General features: G+C 37.8%; 3 protein-coding genes across 17 annotated transcripts in view; 1 reads left to right on the top strand and 2 right to left on the bottom strand.

Moving 5' to 3' along the window:
• LOC109420362 (protein Fe65 homolog) overlaps nucleotides 1–23,196 on the top strand; it is a 408,519-nt gene that overhangs the window by 345,667 nt on the left and 39,656 nt on the right. For all 13 annotated transcript variants that reach the window (XR_009999499.1, XM_062860991.1, XM_062860996.1 and 10 more), the window contains one exon: nucleotides 2,590–2,688. Coding sequence is in view for 12 of the 13 variants with exons in the window: in XM_062860991.1 (XP_062716975.1) it covers nucleotides 2,590–2,688 (99 nt within the window). In the remaining variant the exon portion in view is untranslated. The remainder of the gene's footprint in view (nucleotides 1–2,589; nucleotides 2,689–23,196) is intronic.
• LOC109401660 (uncharacterized) lies at nucleotides 2,748–4,327 on the bottom strand. Its single transcript, XM_019674237.3, has 3 exons — nucleotides 3,787–4,327; nucleotides 3,522–3,725; nucleotides 2,748–3,445 (listed from the first exon to the last, which is right to left on the bottom strand). The coding sequence occupies exons 1-3, from the start codon at nucleotides 3,860–3,862 to the stop codon at nucleotides 3,117–3,119; spliced, it is 609 nt and encodes a 202-aa protein (XP_019529782.3). The 5' UTR covers nucleotides 3,863–4,327; the 3' UTR covers nucleotides 2,748–3,116.
• LOC109420363 (uncharacterized) lies at nucleotides 21,363–22,788 on the bottom strand. 3 transcript variants are annotated; one of them, XM_062860997.1, is made up of 5 exons: nucleotides 22,507–22,788; nucleotides 22,346–22,413; nucleotides 22,050–22,289; nucleotides 21,790–21,981; nucleotides 21,363–21,721 (listed from the first exon to the last, which is right to left on the bottom strand). In XM_062860997.1, exons 3-5 carry the CDS (start codon nucleotides 22,132–22,134, stop codon nucleotides 21,390–21,392), a joined length of 609 nt encoding a protein of 202 aa, XP_062716981.1. In that variant the 5' UTR covers nucleotides 22,135–22,289; nucleotides 22,346–22,413; nucleotides 22,507–22,788; the 3' UTR covers nucleotides 21,363–21,389. The 3 variants fall into 3 exon arrangements, with proteins under 3 accessions (XP_062716981.1, XP_062716982.1, XP_019550240.3); XM_062860998.1 differs by lacking the exon at nucleotides 22,346–22,413; XM_019694695.3 differs by lacking the exon at nucleotides 22,507–22,788 and having other exon boundaries at nucleotides 22,346–22,483.

Genomic DNA, 23,196 nt, shown 5'->3' with positions numbered 1-23,196 from the left:
TTGCTTTATAATGACACCAAAGATGCCACTTGATTCCTACATATTCTTGCCTGAATGTGTCAGTTTGATGTTTTGTCTCAAAACAGTGACATTGTGTTTTGTAGCCCAGTGACATGGATCGATGTTTGATATTCAGTTACACCGGGACAAGTTGAAACGGGTGGGGCAAGGTGGAATTTTGAAAAGGATATCGTAACAATTTGGAAATTTATTATTTACAATTAAGGATTGTTCGATATAAATACTAGGTGATATGAAATTTGAATCGTTTATCACGATTATATAGTATGTTAACTCGTTGTTTCATCTTACCCCACTCGTTTTCAATTGATCCGGTGTACCTTATTTGAGTAGTCTTGCTAGTTGCAGCGATAATTTTCGGAAACCGAAATAACATATTGTAAAGATAAGTATTCAAGCTAATTCTAAACGATTGTCGTGTTACGTTCACTCAACCCATAATAAACAAGTGAAATATTCCCATTGTAGTGAATTATAGACGCAGATCTCTGTTTGTAGTGCAGTAGGCAACATGATTTCAACAAAAAATGTATGTAACATGAAATAGCATTTGTAGCCCACATAAATTATGGAGACGAGCCCGATACAATGTATTCGTACAACAGTTCATATTTAGCCTTATCTGATTCTTCTATAATAGTGTTGCCATCTTACAATAGCAATAATAAAATGTGAAGCTTTAACTGGATGGTCTTTATTATGCTTTGGAGCGTTACTGAATATTACATGTATTTTTTTAGATTCCTTTTCAAGATTGAAAGCAATGAAATGTGGGCGTTATCTTAGTTTCGGATGCAAAAAAGTTTATGTTTTGTTGAAGCGTATAAGACCGATTCACACTACTGTAACATACCACCCTTTGTCTCACTCTCAGTCTATCGATAATTTATCCACAGATTTTCATGGAAGTGCCATCAGAAACTCATCTGATTCCATCTTTCAGAATTGGCGCAGTAGCTACTTTGTTAGGAATACAGACTCCCGTTCAGAACCTTCATCAGAAATATCTCCTCTAATTTTCTTAGATTTTTTTGTTTTTCCAAATCGGATTTGGAAAGTTTTGTTAATATTGTGGCTATTACGTCACTTTCAATAAACTCTGCTACGGAATATTCACCGAAACTTGGCGAATTTCAGATGAAACTCAAGGATGAGAAACTTGAACATTTTTATGTTTCATTTTTCCTGGGTGCCTCGAGAATCATAAGAGAAATTCCTGCAGGATATCCAGCAAAATTGTTTTAGCAATCCCAGAAGGTATTTCTGCATGAGATTCCAAAGAAATTCAAGGAGGAATATCTGAAAAAAATCTGAAGGAGTTCACAGAGGAATCCTTGGAGATATTTCTGATGGAATCTCTTGAGGAATCTATAACGAAAATTGTGAAAAAAAATCTGATAAAAAACCTTGGAGAATTTCCTGGAGGAATTTCTAGAAAAAAATCTGGAGCAGATATTTCTAGATATCTTTGGAACAAATCTCTAAAGAAATTTCAGAAGGAATGCAGGCGGACTTCCTGAAGGAATCTCAGAAAAAATATCTGGAGGGACTACTGGGAGGAATCCTAGGAAAAATCCACGGAGGAAATATAAGAACTTCCGGAGGAATCTCAGTAGTAATTCCTGGGGTAGTCTCTTGAAAATATATTTGGTAGAACTCATGGAGAAATCCCTGGAGGCATTTCTGACGGATTCCTAGGAAGCATTCCTTCAATACCGATCTGAAGAAAAATCTCAGAAAGAGTTCCTAGAGGAATTTGTAAAAAAAAATATCCAGAGAAATCCTGGCAGGAAGCCCTAAAAAGTCCCAGCATTGATTCTTGGAAGAAGTTCAGCTTAATTTCCTGCATAAATTCCAATTGCCTTTTTTGGGAAAACTTCGAGAGGAAATCCTTGGTGAATTCTAGGAAAAAAAATCCTGGGGCATTTATAGAAAGAAGATGCATACTTTGCATTATTCCACCGATTCAGATGGTACCGTTTAACGTTTGACCTTTTCCAAAGGTGACAAGAAGGAGACAAATCTGATACTTTATTGGCTGTATAAGCGTTTGCCTAAATCATTCCATTATTCGGAATAATTATCCAGAATATTTAAAACTCCAACTCACTCTGGCAAATGAACCGTATCGGCTAGATAGATTGGTGCGCGATTAGTGTAGAATTAGCTAAAACAAAAAAAAAAATGGTACGCAACTGCTGAACAACCACATTCAACGTTGCTTCTTGAAACCAAAGCTTAACTGACTGTTTCCAAAAATGATTTTCTACTGAACACCTTTTATAAATATTTATTTTGTTTCGTTTTCATAATACTCAAATTGTGTTTTCTTTCTTATCTGTTTCTTTCCCTGCTGCTCTTCTACACTGATGCACAAAAATATATTCACATAAAATTTTGCTTCTCGGTGTCCTCTTTCGATGTTACCCCAGAGAAAGGTATACTCGTGTATTAAGTATAATTTTACCCCTCCAATGTTTTGTTTATAACTTTATTTATATGCACCGGAGAGTTTTTGTCAAGATAAACTAATGGCTTTGATTTTTATATTTTTTTTATTGTACGCAGGGATTTTGCTTACGTGGCCCGAGATCGACTCACCCGAATCCACATGTGTCACGTTTTTCGATGTGACACTGCCGCCAGGACGATCGCCAACACGCTAAGGTAGGTGTCACGGTACTGATTCCATTCTAATCGAGATTCATGGATACTCAAATATTCTGATAACGGATAATCTGTGAAGTTTCATGTTTCATATGCAATCAAATGCAGACGATAAACGTATTTATTGGTTTCCCAAATAAATAAATCAACGGAACAGTGATTTCCAGAGTTGTACTCGCGCTTCTTCTTCGCAAACACAATGTTGGATGCTGTGCTCTATGATACTTATCTTTCTTTTTTTGTTCAACATTTGGGGCTAACAGAAAACTACTCTGAATTGTTTTATAAATTTTAATAAATAGATGCCTGAGATGATAACATTTTGATTGAGTACTATTAAACAGCTACTCACACATGTTCTATGATGTTAATTGTAATATTGAAGAGCTGTAACTTGAAGAGCTTATGAAGATTCAACCCGCAATTACCTAAAACACAATTCCGTCACACACTCTTCGATCTACCTCAAGCGGGCAATCGTAAAAGAACACCAACGGCCGGTCCCAGTTGCAAAATCCAATATAGTCTGCCGACACCTTAGGATCCCTGTATTGCAAAAACGGTTTGGAATCTTCATCCCTCGTGAGCTGCACCAGCCCTCCCGGATATATCGCAATGGTGAACATGAACGGCTTAAAGTACGACAACATTCCTATGGTTTTCAGTTCCTGTAGTACCACTTCATCGACCTGTTCTTCGGGCGAAGTTCGAGTATAGTGACGAACTACCGTTTTGGTGTTTCCCCATCCGGATAGAACTGAAAGATGTAAGAAGCACATGGAACCGGTTTTATATCACGTTGTTGTATGTAAGGCCAAATTGAGGCTACAAACCGATCTCATTCATTTCGGTTTGGTCGTAAGGGAACATAGTTGGGGCCAACCGCAAGTGGCCATCGTTCGGTCCCAGTACGCCCATTCTGAAAGATTTAACACCATCCTTGGTTATGTTGACGTGCTGCAATCGACTGATGGGATAATAGGGGTGTCTATGCTTGTAGCCATGATCAGTGTTATACTGTGAACAGCCCCAGGTTGCTGAAATGTATATGGAAAGTTCACAGCTTTTAAAAGAAAATCGTTAAATGTGATTACTTACCTTCAAACTTATTTGATGGCTCGCTGATTACGAAGCACCCCAAAAACACGATAATAAACGAAAGTAAAACCAGCATTGCAATGTCGATGAGTGGTAAAGTGCGACTGGTGCTTGTAAATGCTGGCCTGTGAGCGAGATGCGGTGATAGAAGAGATTATTTGATCAAAACAGGTTTGGATCTGAATCATCAGTATTCTCCGGCATAGAGTGACGTTCTTTTCTGCTCGGATGGCCGTTTTGGTTTGGTCAAAAGAAAAGAAAAATAACATAACAGTCAGTTTGTTTTTTTTTGGGATTTTAACCTTATCTGGGTTATGTATCCCATATTTCAGTCTGTGTAGATTCCATTACTAAGCCATATTGCACTGTGAATCACACTTTTCTTGAGAGCTGCATGGTGCAGTACATCAAATCCTGCGTTTGCATTGTGCTAGGGTTGCGACAACTTGGACAGAATAGGATAAAGATCGTGCACCACGAGTTTAGAAATTGTTAAGCCTTGCATTGCAATTTTCGAGCGTTAACTTCGAGCCGGTAAACACAAACTCCACTGAAAGTACAGTGAGGTTCGAAAAAATCGGTACAAACGCACCATAGCGGACGCCATCACTCCATGACTCCATACATAGAACGACCAACTTCAAAATCCAACAAGAAAATGAGCATATAATCCTTAAGATAGGTTAAATACATAACCGAAACCGTTGGGTTTCAATGCAATAGCCGTTTTTGCTGCCGTTAACCTTCACATACCTGACCCCCGACAACTCATTTTCAAAATGCTGGCATTTCGTCAATTTTCATCCAATTTTTCTGAAGTCGCCCTCAATCGATAATAAATTGGCGAAAGTTTATTGCACTCCAATGGCCAAGTAATATCCCGAACCATTCCGGAGATATTCCGGATTGTACTAGGGTCAGGGGGTGGGGAAGGCGCCAAATGGCTAAAAGTGATTATTTCGGGTGTTATTGTGTTTGAAAGGCCCCGCGGAACCTGTTTCAGTGCTCCGGAGCGGGCATATTAGTTGATACATACTTCAGTTATTTTTTTTCTGCCCCATTCTCTCGAAATCATTAAGTTTGATACGTTGCACGGCATGTTTTGGTTGCCATCCAGAAATGTCCCCTATGTCACCCCCGTGGAACCTATGCTAGATGTTCCGGGGTGGCCATATTAGTTGATACAGACTTCAGGGTATCGTTTCTGACTCAGTCATTTGAAATCATGAAGTTTAATATGTCGCACGACATGTTTTGGATGAAAACCAGAAGTGTCCCGAATGAGGTCCCCGCGGAACCTGTCACGGTGATCCAGATGGGTCAACTTATTCAAATCTGGTTATCGCAGTTGTGTTTTATTTTTCGCAATGAAAATTTCGCTGAAAATCGATGGTTCAAACACAATAACACACGAAATAATCATTTTAAGCCATTTCGGCACCCTCCCTGGCCCCAGTACAATCTGGAATATCCCCGGAATGATTCCGGATATTGCATGGCCACTTGGGTGTAATAAACTTGCACCTATTTATGATCGATTGAGGGCGACTTCATTAAAATCGGATGAAAATGGTCGAAATGCCAGCATTTTGAAAATGAGATGTTGGGGGTCGGGTATGTGAAGGTTAAAAGACTGCCAAGGCCGAAAATACCCCCTCAGCCGGTTCTGTACATAGTGCATTGGCGTTTATGAATCTTTTTAAACCTCAGCTTCTTCCAGAGCCCGTAGAAGGCACAACTTCCACTGATAATACGCCTTCAAATTTCACGACTGACATTGTTGTCAGCCGTCAGTAGGGATCCGAGGTAGACGAATTCTTTGGACATATAGTCTCAGCCACTGGCCCTCCCGAGCACCTCTGCTCAAACAAAGAAGAAGAAGAAGAAGAAGAAGACGAATTCTTCCATCACCGTCTAATCCCCACATTACTATCCAGATTCTAGAATCTAGACGGACCCGGTCGTATTCGGCTTCGCAAACCAGCACGTACTTTGTTTTTGACTCCATCACTAACAGTCCGACCTTTGCTGTTTCGCGTATTCAGGTTGGTGTACAATGTACAGTTTTGCCACCTTTCCAAACGTTCTGGCAATAATGCCTATGTTGACTGCGAAGCACAGAAACTGACCGGATTTTGTGAAAATCGTGCCCCGGTGGTTCACTCGAAACCCTTACTCTGTTTTGCACACCGTCTAACGTTGTTGTGCTAATCAGTCTATTCAGCTTCCCAGAAAAGCCGTTATTATCCATGATTTTCCATAGTTTTGCGGGAAATACTGTCGTTTGCTTCTTTGATGTCGATGAACAGGTGGGACATGCGTTGGGACCTGATATTCACGGTATGTCTAGAGGATTTGCCGTATGGTGAAGATCTGGTCCGTTGTCGACCGGCCGTCGATGAAGCCAGCTTCAAAACATCCCACGAACTTGAACTTCTCGTCGAACCATTCGTTTCGTCGACTCTTTTCCACGTACCCGACTACGTCGTTGATGGCTGCGTTTACTGTTCTCCAGCATTCGTCTAGAGGGACCACTTCGAGCTGGCCATCGTCTGGCAACGGTGCCCCGAGATTCTGCACGTATGCTGAGGCAACATCCGGTTACTTCAATCGCTCATCACCAGATAGTGGTCGGAGCAGATGTTAGTGCCACGATAGGTTCTGACGTCGATAATTTCAGAGAAGTCCTCCTCTTCTTGGCGTAACGTCCTCACTGGGACAAAGCCTGCTTCTCAGCTTAGTGTTCAATGAGCACTTCCACAGTTTTTAACTGAGAGCTTCCTCTGCCAATGACCATTTTGCATGTGTATATCGTGTGGCAGGCACGAAGATACTCTATGCCCAAGGAAGTCAAGGAAATTTCCTTTACGAAAAGATCCTGGACCGACCGGGAATCGAACCCGTCACCCTCAGCATGGTCATGCAGAATACCCGTGCGTTTACCGCCTCGGCTATATGGGCCCACGATAGGTTCTGACGTCGATAATTTCAGAGAAGTGCCCTTCGCCAATCAGAACGTGGTCGATTTGCGATTCCGTCTGCTATGGTGATCTCCAGGTGTAACGATAAGAGAGGCTGTGTTGGAAAAAGGTGCTGCGTATGGCCCTTCTTTTAGAGGCGGTGAAATCAATTAGTCGTTAGTCGGTTTTCGTTAGTCAGCTGGCGGACGCTGAACTTTCCCATCCTGAATTGCTCCTCCTGGCCGACCTGAGCGTTTATGATGATCTTGACGCCGTGGCTTGAGCAGTGATCGTAATCGCGGTCGAGCTGCACGTAAAATGCGTCTTTGTCATCATCAGTGCTTCCGGAGTGAGAGCTGGGCACGTTTATTATGCTGAAGTTAAAAAATCGGCCCTTCATCCCCAACCTGCACATTTTTTGTCGATCGGCCACCAACCGATCACGCGCCTCTGCATGTCGTCCATCACGATAAAAGCTGTCAACAGCTCCGTGTGTAGCAGCAAGTTTGGTACCGTGATTTCGGGTGAAATTGATCAGTGGGGTGAAATTGATTGACGAGAGGTCCATTTTTATTTGTTTAAAATAACGCTTTAAACTTAAAACAATTTGTGGAAAATGACCATCACCTTGCTCAAGGGTTATTGAATGATGAGTTAACATGTTTTACAGCCAACTAGTTACATATTTCGGTATCAAATTCAATATTTTCCGGAACTGCGTGTTAGGCGATCTTCATAGACACTTCCAAACTTTTGTTACCGTAGTTGTATCGCACATGTAGTGAATATTCGAATGAATATTTATAGCTGCCAAGTATTCGCTTAACACGATTTCGTCATCAAAAGTTCTATAAATATTGTAATTTATGCATAAAATTGCACTTTTTCGGAAGTACGATATCGATACACATGATTAGTGAGAAAATTGCATACTTTTTAGGCGTTTTCTTTCGATTTATTAAACTTAAAACTTAAATAATTGAAAATTTAGTAAACTTGTAACAGTTTTGCATAGCTTTTTGCATTCTAGGGTGGTTAATTCAGATGGAAAAATAATTTTCATCACCTACAAAGGCATTTCACTGACTGATCAATTTCACCCCGAAAGTAAAATTTTTGATTTTTTATTTAAAATAATATTTATTATAATAAAATGATTTGCTGTAAAAGTTTCAACCTCGTTGACTGATGAAAACCATGGTCGTACTTGTTTTAAAGCATTGAATTTAACCATATCGACAAACATTAAAAAAATAGTCGCAAAAAACTGCGAAAAGTGATCAATTTCACCCGAAATCACGGTACATGGTATGATTACCTGTAAACGTTCGCACCATGGATTCCATCCAACACACAGAACTTTAGGCCCATTGAGGGACCACTTAGCCTCGAGATGCATATGAGGAATTCCACGGAGTCATGTCAGTCGATCCTGAGCGACCATTTCAAAAATATCTGAAACTTTGCACAGTTTTTCAATTTCATCTAAATCGTCATTTTTCGATATCAAACCTTCATATTCACTCACGACTAACTTTTCAGAAGGGTGTATGCTAAAATAGCTCAAAAATATTCTAAAAGCTGTACAGCAAAAACGGATTTTTCGATTGTTATGAATTTTTCAGCAAAGTTAGATAACTAAATGATGATTCCTTAGAAAATATACACTGTAAAAAATTTATTTTTTTACTTAAAAAAAATATGATTTTTGTCACAAAAACTCAAATATCTCAAAACCCTATCTTTTTACCAACGTTAATTTTTTAGAGGAAATGGCCCTTTATATCAGCTATCTACCATAAAATTTTGGTGATGGTAGACTGATAAACAAAAAAGTTATGACATTTCAAACAATTCACAATTTTTACATTTAGTAACAAAAAAAAATTTTTTTCTGTGTAAATTATTTTGAGAATTATTTTTTGATGCTGATTTTATTGTAAAGGCTACCGCCTGAATTAAACAAGTTGTTTTCATGATACTTTTGTTTGATTATTCATAATTTCTATAGTATCTATTTGAAACTTAGACGCGATCCAGTGTTTTGATCAAAAATATTGAGAGTGTCATACTTTTTATTGTACGTGACTGGTGAAAAAATCCCTTGATAGTGTTGAAAAGCTGTTGATTATAAGAAAAATGGAATTAAACTTATTTTTAAGACAAAAGCTGTATAATAAAAGTTTTATATACGCGTATACGTCTAGTTTATCTTCAAAAAAATACCTCTTAGAGAACAGACGTTATGATCGGAAGAATGCGAGTAACTTCAACAACAACAAATGCATAAGAGTTACCTACCACGTGAAAATCCATCGCCCAGTTCACACTACCCCCACCTGGTGGAAATGTTTCACGAAATACTGCGATGTGCAATATCGTCATCAGAAGGCGCTAGTGTGAAACGTCAAACGCAAAGAAAAATGATGGGCACTCTTCTGGTTATGAAAGCCACAACCAAGATTCAAAATGATCGTTAAAGGCGTGGTCAATGAAAATTTCGTCAGTGTTACGTTTGTTTGTCTGTATACATACCATGACAATGCTCACGAAAAAGCAAAAAAATAATACTACCGCTATGGATATTAAATAGTAATTTTTTTCTTCAGCCAAGCAAACAACACCAAACTAGTCAGTTAAAACTAATAAGTGATTTTGTTTATTATAATCTAACGAACAACATGAACAGTCGCTTTCTCAAAGGTCTTCAACTCAACTCTCTCTTGTAGACCGTTTGATGAAAAAAAAATGATCAAAGGAGTTACGAAATCTCACCGAAAGCACCTTAGATAATCTGAAAGAGACTGGTTATGCCCAAATTGAATCCAAATTTACGCATTTGCACGTCCTGCCGTCTAGACTTTGACAAACGAGCCATCTGTATATCATCGGTAAAGCAGGGCGTAGGAAGTTCGAAAACGACAACAACTGAGAAATTGCCAGAAGTGCTAAGTGCAGAGAGTCATGTCACCGTACCATCAGCGACATCAGTTTAAACAATTAATCACGCCCCTTTTCAAAAATGCTTTGATACATACTTCAACATCTATACCCATTTCAATATTTTTAACGTTGCAAAACACGCTTTCAACATTCATTTTGAAGAAGAGGGAAAACACTTGTCCTCAAATGTAACAGCAAATAATGAATAAACGACTAATGCGCGGAGGGCGTGATAAAATCGGAACATTACTGTACATATAATATACATAATACATAATAAAAACAGCTTGTTTTACTCACGCAAGGCCATTAACAATAAAATCAGCATCAAGCTGCGATTTCCGGCCGAAATAAAGGCAGGAACAAATCTCATTTTCTTCTTTTGTCACAGCGCTCGTTGACTCGTTAAGGGGGAGGATGATAAATAATAAATGTATTCGATGGAAAAATATCCAAACAATTAGGCAACATAGATAAACTCATCGGATTTATTAAGAAAGTTTCTGTGGAACTCGAATTACACCTTAAATTTGTTGATTTTCTTGAACATTTTATTTGTGCCCCCCTCAAAATGTTGAATTCCGACCAAAATTTTCCGAGGGGGCGGTGACATAAGAGAAAATCGAAATTTGTATTAGCCTAATTTACACTAAAAAAAAATTATTACTAAATGTGAAAATTGTGGAATGTTTGAATTGTCATAACTTTTTTGTTTATTAGTTTATCATCACCAAATTTTTATGGTAGATTGCTAATACAATGGACCGTTTTCCCTAAAAAAATTGCGTTGGTAAAAAGATAGGGTTTTGAAATATTTGAGTTTTTGTGACAAAAATGATATTTTTTAATGTTAAAAAAGATTTTTTTTCACAGTGTATATTTTCTTAGGAATCACCATTTAGTTATCTAACTTTGCTGAACAATAAAATCAGCATCAAACTGCGATTTCTGACCGAAATAATTTACACAGAAAAAAATATTTACCAAATGTGAAAATTGTGAAATGTTTGAAATGTTATAACTTTTTTGTTTATTAGTTTACCATCACCAAATTTTTATGGTAGATTGCTAATACAATGGACCGTCTTCCCTAAAAAAATTGCGTTGGTAAAAAGATAGGGTTTTGAGATATTTGAGTTTTTGTGACAAAAATGATATTTTTAATGTTAAAAAAGATGTTTTTTTCACAGTGTATATTTTCATAGGAATCACCATTTAGTTATCTAACTTTGCTGAAAAATTCATAGCAATCGAACGAACCATTTTGGCTGTACAGATTTTTGAATATTATTGAACCATTTTCACATACACCCTTTCGAAAAGTTAGTCGTGATTCAAAATAAAAATTTGATATCGAAAAATGGCGATTTAGATGGAACTGAAAAACTGTGCAAAGTTTCAGTTCAATAGAAAATCATGAATTAAAAAATTTCCTTAATTTTGATGCTGTTGCTTGGAATCGCTCAATTTGATTAAAGTTAAAAGTTCGTTATTGGAAAATTATAGCGGCTGAGAGATTTTGAGCTGAAGTCATGCGAGGTTTCAGTGAGATTGAAAGAGGGATTTCCACAAGTTCTCAGTGGGGGTTTCTGGGGGAGTTTCAAATTACCTGGAGCCCTTCATTGTCGTTCCATGGGTTTCAGAGGGAATCCGGGCTTTTAGTGGCGTCTTAATGCATTTGTGGGACGTTTCAGAGGGTTTCAAAGTGTTTTAGGATTACGAAAGATTCAGGGACGTTTTAAGGCACTTCAGGAGCGTTTTGAGAATTTTAAAGTGTTTTAGGGGCGCTTCAAAGATACATATTACGGGGGTTTTGGGGCGGTCAAAAGCATCTCAAGAGCGTTTTGAAAGAATTATGGAGTTTTCAGGGACATTACGTTGGTCTTCAGTTAGCTTAGTGGTTAAGGCTACGGTCAATCTGAAGACGGCGGGTTCAATTCCTGTTTCGGTCGGGAACATTTTTTCGACCTGGGCATAGTGTACTTGCCACACAATGTACAAATTCATGCAATGGCAGGCAAGGAAAGCCCTTCAAATAATAACTGTGAAAGTAAAGAACACTATTTTGAAGAGAGGCAGGCCAAGTTCCAATGCGAACGTCAATTCACAAAGAAGAAGAAGAAGAAGAACGGGCAACTCCCCGGGACTACCTTAAACGCTCCTGAAAACCTTTTAAAACACCATGGAAACCCTTAAATGTCCCTGAAACATCCTGAGACCCCTGAAATGCTCCTGAAGCTCCCTGAGATTCGCTAAAATGTCCCTGAACACTACTGAAACCCCTGAAACGCCTCTGGAAGCCCCGCAAATGTCGCAGAAACGCACCTGAAACGCCTCTGAAGCTTCTTGATCCGCTATGACATCGATTGATTAATCTTTTCTTTGTTAGCATATTTACGTGCTCCTTCACTACAAAAAAAGCGAAAATAATAAACGAAACAAACAAACAACGCCTCAATTTATTTTTATTAGAATAAAAATAGGAGCACGTCCCTGCTGAGCAGTAGTAACGGTATGACGGTATACCAATGAACATGAATTTGTTTATCAGTTTAATGCTACCGCTTTGCATTCTTCTCGTTCCACTTTCAAAGGGCAATCGAAAAAGAAAGTTGCCGGTGCAATATAATTGCAAAAGCCGATGAACTTGTATGACATTTCGTAATCGGTGAACTCTACGAAGGGAACCCGTTGACCATCCTTGGTCAGCTTAACATTTCCATTTGGATCGATTTTCATCGTGAACATCATTGGGTAAAATTGTGAAACCAAACCATGGGTACTGATTCGTTTGAGTACCTGCACGTTCGAAATACTGTTATCAGCATGTCGCATGTATCGTCTGATTTCGCTTGCCGTATTATCCCAAGCCGAAAGCACTAAAAAATAGAGTTATTTGACACTTGCAATCCCATGTAAGGTTCAATTTTCAACCGGTTATTACCTATTTCATTCATGTTGACATTGTCGTATGGATGCTATTGGGGATAGACGTATGTGAGGCCCTTGGCTTGCCATTACTCCCATTCGCAGCACTGTGACATTATTGCCCGTCGTTTGCAGGTGTCGAAACCGGCTGGTGGAGAAAAAAGTATGTGCTGTAATGCAACCATCGGAAGTGCTGTACTGTAGGCAGCCGTTCGTGTCTGAAAATAACAATTCAAATCGATCAAAATCCTTGGTTGCATTGCTTGATTCAACGACTACCTTCAAACCTATTAAAGTAGATTCCTGGATTGAACGCTTTAGCAAAGGCTAACTGCACCAAAACTACAATAAGTATCATTTTGGAACACCACGAACTTCCAACTCTCAAAACCACATCTGTACTGTTTAGTAGATAGTAATTTAAATAGTATTATTCAAGAGCTTTATTAAATATTCAAGATATGCTTTTTTTTATTCTTAATTGAACCATCTCAGTGTTTCCCAATCTATGATCACACCAAAGGTTATTGGAATGCATTCTTCAATATGAATCGCTTGAATGTTTATCATTTTTATTTTGTTTTTATATGTGGTAGGGTATTTGTTCCCTTCTTAAGCATGTGGCTCCCATTTTCATCCTACGAAGAACAAAGGATTGAAGCGCTGTTTGTTTTGTTTAATATTTTTGTATTTTTTGTTAGAAATCAAAAAGAACAGATTCAATCGGTATATGGGAGTATTAGTGATGGCACACATACCCTATTTAAAGCACTTTATGCATAATTGCCACATATTCCATACGAATCACAACCATCCGATTCGCACCACGAAAATATTTCTCGGGTTTGGAAACCCTTACTCGGAGAAAAGTAATCTATCCTCCGATTATCTTAGTGCGTACCAGTTGTGGTTTAAACAATAATATCTTCTTATCAATGTTATGTAGACAGTATGGCTTAAGCATATAATTCACTTTTTAACTGGATAACGGAACCCACAATAGGTTACCTGTGTCTGTCCACATATAATCCAGCTTCCTAGAAGATGCTGTCACTCACTTAGCACTTCCTATAACTTGTAATTCTTGCGGCGTGACCAGATACCATTTTCTTCTTTATCTTCGAACAGCATTTTCCGTCCAAAGTCACTCTCGTACACATATTCCAACGCTGAAGGCTCGCGACCGTTTGGAACAACCGCGTGTCGTTTTCCGATCATTTTTGCACTTTTTGAATTCCTTGTCACGCCCAGACCTGTGAATGAAAATTCACATTACCCACGATTACCCAAAATTCAGCATATTTGTAGTTTCGTGTCAAAAATTGAGCTCAATCCATCAAAGCAAACAATACTTACAGATTCTCAAAGTTGGCCATTTTGTATGAAAATCGGCGCACAGTGGGATCATTCTGAAAAAAGACGATCAAAACCTCTAAGAGCCGTTAGATGACATTTTAGCATATAGGTGTCTTTGGAAGATGTGTTCAGAAAAATCTTCTCTATTTTTATGCATATTCACTGTATGGTAAAACTGTAGGGTGAACCCGAGCAAAGAAATATTTTTTCAAAATAATATTTTAGAGGGTAGATGTCTTCAGCAAAGTTGTAGAACAAGTAATTTCAAGTATCTTTGCTGAAGACACCATATAGTTTGGAGTTCATTTTTTGGGAGAAAATATGAAAGTTTAAAAAACAACCTTAAAATCAATTGTTTGAACTTTTCCATGATTATATCGTAAAATTTCAACGTGATATGTTCTACAAGTTTGTAGATACTACTGAAATACACTATCTTGCCAAAGACACCAACTCTGTAAAATAAAAAATTGCTCCAGTAAACCATTTTTTTTGAAAATTTTTCACTATTTTCACTATTGAATATTTTTTGAATAGGCACTTTTTGGCAGCCGTGCTATCAAAATTTCAATGCTTTATCATGTCCAGAATAGACCAAAATTGACTTAACAATCGGGTCTGATAAGCCACATTGAGTTCTGATGCTATTTTAATAGTCATTTTTCAAAGAAAATATTCACAAATTTAATTCTAATTAATTAATACAAACTGAAAATTCACGAAAACTTTTCGACATTAATATTTGTTAATCCAAATAGTATTCTTGTTGAAAAAGTCTACATTTCTAACACCGTGGTTGACTTTACATTGAATATACGACAACAAATATTTCTTTTTAAATTTTTAGATGAGTTTTTAATACCAATTCAAAACTGTGTTTTTTATCAATTTTTTTATTGTAATTCCCAATGCATTTGTTTGTGTTAAAATACATACATTGATCAATCAACTAAAACAATGATAACATTTTCATTTGCTATGTTAACATTATAACTTTGGTTAAAAAACTAAAAAGGCGAAAATATAATGAATGCCTCTACAAGTTTTGTGTTGAAAATAAAAAAATAAAATAAAACGAGTGAAACATTGTTACATCACATTGAAATAGCCAGTATCTGTTAGAGATATTCTAGGTGGTAAATCTTACGTCATGATGAAAATTCTTCACAGATATTTTATTGAAATTATTTATGCTGTTTGATACTCTTTAAAATTTATTTTTTCTAGTTTTCAAGAACTGCGTCGGTTAGGTCGATTCCTGTCCATGATTTTCAAAATTCCTTCGTCGTAGACATATTACCTTGGTTTATCCCTTGACAACTCCGCATCAAGATCACGGCTCGATTATGGATACTCTTCCGGAGGAGCCTTTAGTTTTATATTTATATTATAACGATTTTTTGAAAACATAAAAAGGTTTTGTGCCTTTTTGAGAAAGATTTCGTAGATGAGAAAATCACTCAAAGAGCCTTTTCCCTTTTACAAAATTTGTAGTTCAAGATAAATGACACTAACAGTTGAAATAGTCTACATTTATTTAACTTGTTTTTTTTATTCAGAATTACTACATGGATGAGCTAAAAATAATATCGAAAGGTTGTATGAGATTTGTGAATGTGTTCTTTGAAAATTACTATTAAAATAGCTTCAGATATCTAAGTGCCTTATCAGACCCGATTGTTAAGTCAACTTCGGTCTATTCTGGACATAATGAACCATCGAAATTTTGACAGCACGGCTGCCAAAAAGTACCTACTCAAAAAATATTTAATAGTGAATTTTTAACTCATCTAAAAATTTAAAAAGCGATATATTTTGTCGGGTATTCAATGTAAAGTCAACCAAAGTGTTAGAAATATTGACTATTTCAACAAGAATACTATTTTGATTAACAAATATTATTGTCGAAAAGTTTTCGTGAGTTTTCAGTTTGTATTAATTGATTTGTATGAAATTTGTGAATATTTTCTTTGAAAAATGACTATTAAAATAGCATCAGAAATCAAAGTGCCTTATCAGACCCGATTGTTAAGTCACTTTTGGTCTATTCTGAACATGATAAAGCATTGAAATTTTGATAGCACGGCTGCCAAAAAGTGCCTATTCAAAAAATATTCAATAGTGAAAATAGTGAAAAATTTTCAAAAAATTGATTTATTGGAGCAATTTTCAACTTTACAGAGTTGGTGTCTTCAGCAAGATAGTGTATTCTAGTAGTATTTACAAACTTGTAGAACATATCACGTTGAAATTTTACGATATAATCATGGAAAAGTTCAAAAAACTGATTTTGAGGTTGTTTTTTAAACTTTCATATTTTCTCCATAAAAATGAAGTCCAAGCTATATGGTGTCTTCAGCAAAGTTACTTGAAATTACTTGTTCTACAACTTTGCTAAAGACATCTACCCTCTAAAAAATTATTTTGAAAAAATATTTTTTTGTTCGGGTTCACCCTACAGTTTTACCATACAGTGAATATGCATAAAAATAGAGAAGATTTTTCTGAACATATCTTCCAAAGACACCTATGTGCTAAAATGTCATCTAACGGCTCTTAGAGGTTTTGAACGTCTTTTTTTTCAGAATGATCCCACTGTGCGGCGTTTGCTCGATCAATTATGCACCAATTATGCACCAGTGTATATTCAAATGGTCGCGTTCTGTGTTTGATGTAGTAGATAAAGTGCACGCCTTTCATAATATGAACGCAGATTTGTATCAAATCTCAGTTATATTTGAATTATAAAAAATAATGTCAAACTACGTGTTATCATTAGGAACACTTAAATCCATTTGATATACTTGGGTTTACGACCCCAAGTTGTACCAAAGGTACGCTGGCATTGTCCGAAGGCCATACAAGCTTTCTTGATCCTGAACTCAATGTGAGGTGTCCAGGAAAGCTTGGAATCAAGAATAACTCCAACGTACTTTACCTGTTCAGTCACATTTATTTCAGAATCAAAGAGACGCAAAGGTCGAACACCATTACGGTTTCGCTTTTCCGTGAAAAGAACAAAAGATGTTTACTTGGATTAACCGAAAGGCCATATTGGCGACACCAACCCTCAACTATCTGAAGAGCGTTCTGCATCAGGTCGAAAAGGGTCCTAATGAACATACCAACTAACAATGTAAGATAGTCGTCGGCAAAACCATATGTAGGAAAACCGCCATTATTGAGTTGCCTCAATAGCGTATCTGCTACGAGATTCCACAAAACGGCACCAACATTTCAAAAGGGCGTAACTGCTTTTGCAACCAATGCCTTCTCACAGGTATTTCATTCATCTTACGCAATTCACATCCATTAATCGAAAGAGGAGGATTTTATCTTTCTATTTGTGCTAGTGGATTGCTCGAGAGGGATGGGTTACGCTCCACAGCTTTGTGAGAAGGCATTCATTGTAAATGCGGTTACGCCCTTTTGAAATGTTGGTGCCGAAAGCGGTGGCAAGACTCCCACTTGGGGCACCCACAAACACTCAGTTTCCTAGTCGCTGCTTGACGCAATGTCGAAAAGAGATGTAGGTTTTTAAGCATTTGGTGAATCCAATTGGAAATCATTATAGATACCATGATAGAAAGATATACCATAGATAGAGATATACCATGACCCCGTGTGGCTTCCAATATGGCATCGAAAGGCACGTTGTCAAAGGCGCCCTCAATATCTAAGAAAGCACCCAATCAAGATTGCTTTTGAGCGAATGCCTTCTCGATATCGTAAACAACCTTGTGTAAAAGAGTCACAGTGGACTTACCAGATTGGTAGGCATGTTGGTTCATATGAAGAGGCACATTGGCCAGATAAACATCACGGATGTGATGATCCACAATGCGTTCTAAGCATTTCAGAAGAAAAGAGGTCATACTGATAGGTCTGAAACTTTTTGCTTCTTCATACGACGCATGACCCACTTTCGGAATAAACTTCACAGTAATATCCCGACAAGATTTGGGAATATACCCTGTAGCAAAACTGCAAACAAGTATTTTTTTCAACACATGTTTGAAATAATCAAATCAAATCCCTTCTGAAGCAAAATAGGATAAATCCCATCTGCCCCAGAAGATTTGAAAGGAGCAAAACTATTTAGTGCCCACTCAATCGATTCTATATTAACAATACTCCGGGCCGAAGCCAGAGAATCATAACTACAAGAAAAGACATCAGGTTCATCTGAAAATGTAGTGTCCACACATCCGGGGAAGTGTGTGCTGAGCAAGCATTCTAGAACTTCCTCATCAGAGGAAGTGAAGTCGTCATTTGGCAAACGAAGTTCGTTCACTCGAAAATCCTTAGATTTCGCAAGGATTTTATTTAACCGACTGACTTCACTCAAACTGGAAACATTTGTAAAAAGATTTTTCCAGCCGGATCGTTCAGCAGACTGGAGAGCTTTCTTGTAAACCTTTCGAGCCGACTTGAAAGCCTCTGAGCCAGCCGAACGCAGTCTGTTCCAACTCTTTCTACATTGTTTCCTGAGCTTCGCCAGATCAGAGTTCCACCAAGGGGGGTTACTCTTGTGGTCTTCACAGACCGCAGAGGACAAGTTTCTTCAAAAGCTTCCAGGGTGAAGGTCGTTGTTGTATCAACGGCATCATCTAACTCACTTGGAGTGTCAATGAATGGTGAGTATCCATGGAATTTGGCCGCAACCAAATCAGTAAACAGATCCCTGTTGGTTGACCGGGGATTTCTGAAACGCAAAGTTTACGAAGTAACATTCACATGTTCAATAAAAATGTAGCGATGGTCAGATAAAGATTCTTCGTCCGACACATGCCAATTGATCAAGTCGTGACTAATTCTACTAAAGCAAAGCGTTATATCTAATACTTCCTCTCTAGCAGATACCATGAAGGTTGGGCGGTTGCATATGTTAAGTAATCCAAGATCTGTACTACTTAAGTACTCCGTCAAACTGGAGCCTCTCAAGTTAATGTCGGAGCTGCCCCTGATGATATGGTGAGCATTAGCATCACTGCCTACAATTATCGGAAGACCTTTTGAAGCACAGTATGCGATGACGTGTTTGAAAGCATTTGTAGGGGATGGTTCATGATGCGGTAAATAAACCGAACAATAGACAGGAAATACGTTGAGGTTTCCAACGGATTCATCAATTGTGACAGCACATACATCTCTGGTAGCTGATTCAGAGACGAGTGAAGCAACGATTGCGTTGTTGGCAAGCACAAAAGCTCGAGGCATGACACGCGAGTTTGTCATTTCATTTTTACTGATATTAGCAAACACCGGATTCACAAGGTTTCCTAGATAGAAATTACCCTTATGAAAGTAAGGTTCTTGGACTAAGGCCACTTGGGCCGTACCATTTTGTATAAGTCTGCAAAGATTGATCGTTGCTGTTTTTTTATGCTGAAGATTGATCTGAGCTATCTTAACCGTAGCCACTACCCAAACTAGGCAAGATTAAACTCTTTACAATCACAGCATAACAAAGAACAGCAGCAATAAAACCAGATCGGTATCGATTGGAAAACGCCAAAGGCGAGGATACACAGAATACACTGTGTAAATCGCATAATGCGAAACCATAAAGGGTGATACGGTCAAAATTTGGTCACACAATTTGTTTCACAGCTTGAGACTGCGTACTCCAAAACAGCTTATTTTTGGATCAGTAATGGTACATTATATGTAGCTTTGTACCATACAATTTTCATCAAAATCGGTCTAGTATTTGCGGAGATATTGTTGAACCCTGAGATCTGCAATTTTAAAATTTTGTGCAAAGAGGATTCACAAATAAGAACATATTTTTACTGTTATATTTATAGAGCCAGAGATACTTAACCGATTTCAATGAAATTTTTTCTGTATGTGAAGTATGCATATCAAAATGTTGTATAAAAATTTCATTCAATTTGATCCAGCCGTTACAAAGTTATATTTGCTTAAGTGGTACCCGGTCAGTTTTTTCATATTCAAACTGCTACAACTTTGAAAGTATTCATACAAAATGGCTTAAAATTTTACTAAGAACATATTTTCATAATAGTATTATACTGTAAAATTTTGATAAAAACTGGAGCAATATTGGTAGTTCTATAATCAAAATTGTGCTTTACTGACCTTAAATTTCCGAAAATTTACTATGGAGCGCCTTTGTACAAAATTTTAAAAAGGTAGGTCGATGGTTTTATCTATATATCAACCAATATTTAATCGATTTTGATGAAAATTTTATGGTATAAGCTACATATAATGTAGCATTACTGGTCCAAAAATCAGCTGTCTTGGTGTACGCAGTCTAAAGTTATGAAAAAAAATGGTGTGACCAAAATTTGATCGTATCACTCTTTATAGGTGATAACAACATCTTCATAATCCCGCCCTTATTTAGCTTTAGGTTTGATACTAAAGAAGGGCAGCTGATTGTCTCGGAGAAACACAAGGTCCACTGCGCCATTTCTCCGGTTAGCGCAGTAAGGGCAAAATACTGTGGAGGGCGCCCTGGTTCTTCACAGGCACCGTTTGCGCGGTTAGGTTTTTATTAGACCCCCCCCCCCAACCATTCATTCCTTGGCACGGTAAGCATAAAGCCGCATCACACCATGAATTAGGGGCCACTTGTTTAGTGGACTCTTACCACCGGAACAGGCGGTCCGTAGTGTTATTCTTAGCCAATTGAGACAATCGCAACCGACACTACACAGCTATCTAGGCTGATCGAGAGAAGAAGTTAATATTAATGATCAACTTCATAGGGGCCCGAACAGCCCCCTAACACCATTTATGATTGACTTAATCATTTTGACACAAAACATTACTCTTCATCTGTCTCAGCTCTCTATACACTTTACTTCTAGAGAAATCGACATTATTCCGCATTCCAGTTAATTACTTAGAGTTGGAACAATCAGTTTTTTTTTCATAGGAGTATAAGGCTGATACAAATTATATTTTAACTTTTTGTCTCCTCCCCCCCTCAAAAAATTTTGGCTGGATTTTGCATTTTGAGGGAGCACATGAAAAAATATTTAAGATAATTTCGGGGTTTGGTGAAAATTCTTAACAAATCCAATGAGTTTTAAATATTTTTTAGATTAAATGCTTTATTATTTTTATCCCCCCCCCCCTCGACCAGCCAAAGAGTAGTAGGACAAAAAGTGAAATAAATATTTGTAACGGCCTAATGTTAGATAGGGTGACAAAGGGTATTATCGGCAGGTTTGTTCTCTTCGTCATGGGGGGTTTTTGTGGACCAAATTGCCTGAAATTTGGGTATATAACTCAGCTTGGTTGGGAAGGATTTGAGGCCAATTATGAGATCAACAGGATTCAAAAAAACCCCCCATGACGAAGAGAACAAAACTGCCGAAAATACGTAAGTTCCCCTAGATATAAAATAATGTGTATCTTCATACTCTTTATTATCACCAATCACCCCAAAACAATACCACTGCAATCCCTACGGTCAATCTCCAACGGACAGTCAAAGAAAAAAGTTGCCGGTGCAATGTAGTGACAAAACTCTATATACTCGAACGATATCGCTCGATTCTGGAACTCAACCAAGGGAACTCGGTCGCCATCCTTGATCAGTTTCACATTTCCATTCGGATCGATTTCCAACGTGAACATCATCGGGTAGAACTGGTTGAGCAACCCGGGAGTGTTGATGCGTTTGAGAATTTTCAGGTCCGAAATGGGTTTGTTTATATGCCTAACGTAGCTTCTCATTTCACTTGCCGTGTTTTCCCATGCGGAGAGCACTAAAATAAATATTATTTGTTACCTCACCAAAAAATCTAGCTGCGCTGCATGATTTCTGATAGCATACCAATCTCGGTGATTTTGGTGTCGTCCGGGAACTCGTTCGGTGACAAACGTATGTGAGGTCCTTGATTTGCCATAACACCCATCCTCATGATCGTAACATTATTGTGTGTGGTGTGTAGGTGTTTGAATCTATTTGTTGGAAAATACGGTTGACAGGCATCCTTCGTGCTAAACTGCAAACATCCATATGTGGCTTGAAGAATAGGAGTTGAATTAGTATTAGATTATCATACCATAACCCAAGGAAAGATTTGAAAATACCTTCGAACGTGTTTATGAAGTTTTTTGGATTGTATTCAATCGCAAACGAAAATTGAAGCAGACAAAATAATAATATGTTTCTCATTTTGATGAATGTTCGCGTCCAGTTACTGACAGGCTTCTAAGTGTTTGGTAATACAAGATGAGCTTATCATTTCGTTTTGCTTCTCTCTTGGCTTTTTTGTCAGCTGGCTTATCATGAGCACTTAAGTGTCAGTTTCATACATTTAATTCCATGCACTGAAAAAGTAACAAAAATGAAACAGCTTGTAAATGAAAGATTAACCGTTACCTACCGTTAGCTCGAAAATCGCACAACAACTAGCAGATCAAAATCACGTTTGGCAGGAAACCGTTCCCGATGCTACCCGTTAATGATTCAATGATAGTGTCGAACGACAGTTGTTATTATTATATAGCAATCTCTCCACCTAGAATGCTGATCGATATCACTTACCATAAGTGCATTTTACTTCCGCACTTAATATATCATGTACAAAATGCTGATAAGACCAGTGGTTCCCTTTCGGACATGAGACTTAGACGTACTTGAGTATTCTTGCGACGAGTGCAAATGGCGATCATTGGCGATACGCAGGAGAACTGTATGTGGTGAGCTCGCTGCACTTTACGGTGAATCAAGCATGCTGATTTCAGTCCCTGCGGAATAATTGTGAGAATATTGTAAGAATGCACAAGAAGATGTAGGATGAGCGGAACCAAGTGGACTGTGATTTAAAAAACTGAAAAAAAAATAAAATATAGTTCTGCGGAATATCTTCTTCGCTTAAATAAAAATCAACTTCTCTGGTTAATGGTCTAAACAGATCTGCCCGTTCTTTGTTTCTCCTGTATGCTTTACACATGTAATTACCCTTTCTCAAGCACCATCATCTTTATTCTCTCTCAACAAAATCTCTTCTTTTAAGACCGGTATTTCTCCGTTTATCGTATATACTTCAATCCACTTTTGTCGATAATGCTATCTCCCACTCTGCTTGATAGAGTGTGGAAACATTGACATCCTTTCCAACAAATTTACTGTAAATTGCTTCAAAATAATGGTGTATATCAGTGCTTCCCAAACTGTGCGCTGAGGCGCCCTGGTGCGCCGCAAGCTCTTGAACCAAAACAAAAACAAAAAAAA

This window comes from Aedes albopictus, chromosome 3 (assembly GCF_035046485.1).
Source record: "Aedes albopictus strain Foshan chromosome 3, AalbF5, whole genome shotgun sequence".
NCBI lineage: Eukaryota > Metazoa > Arthropoda > Insecta > Diptera > Culicidae > Aedes > Aedes albopictus.
The sequence above is the reverse complement of the archived record's forward strand: the minus strand, read 5'-3'. Positions and strand labels throughout refer to the sequence as shown.

Bases quoted from the DNA above. Each gene is read 5' to 3' on its own strand.
- LOC109401660 (XM_019674237.3), bottom strand. From the start codon at position 3,862: ATGCTGGTTTTACTTTCGTTTATTATCGTGTTTTTGGGGTGCTTCGTA. The intron at 3,726-3,786 runs GTAAGTAATCAC...TATACATTTCAG, and splicing joins GCCATCAAATAAGTTTGAAG to CAACCTGGGGCTGTTCACAG. The intron at 3,446-3,521 runs GTTTGTAGCCTC...TACATCTTTCAG, and splicing joins AACCGAAATGAATGAGATCG to TTCTATCCGGATGGGGAAAC.
- LOC109420363 (XM_062860997.1), bottom strand. From the start codon at position 22,134: ATGAGAAACATATTATTATTTTGTCTGCTTCAATTTTCGTTTGCGATT. The intron at 21,982-22,049 runs GTATTTTCAAAT...CTATTCTTCAAG, and splicing joins CTTCATAAACACGTTCGAAG to CCACATATGGATGTTTGCAG. The intron at 21,722-21,789 runs GTATGCTATCAG...TATTTATTTTAG, and splicing joins CACCAAAATCACCGAGATTG to TGCTCTCCGCATGGGAAAAC.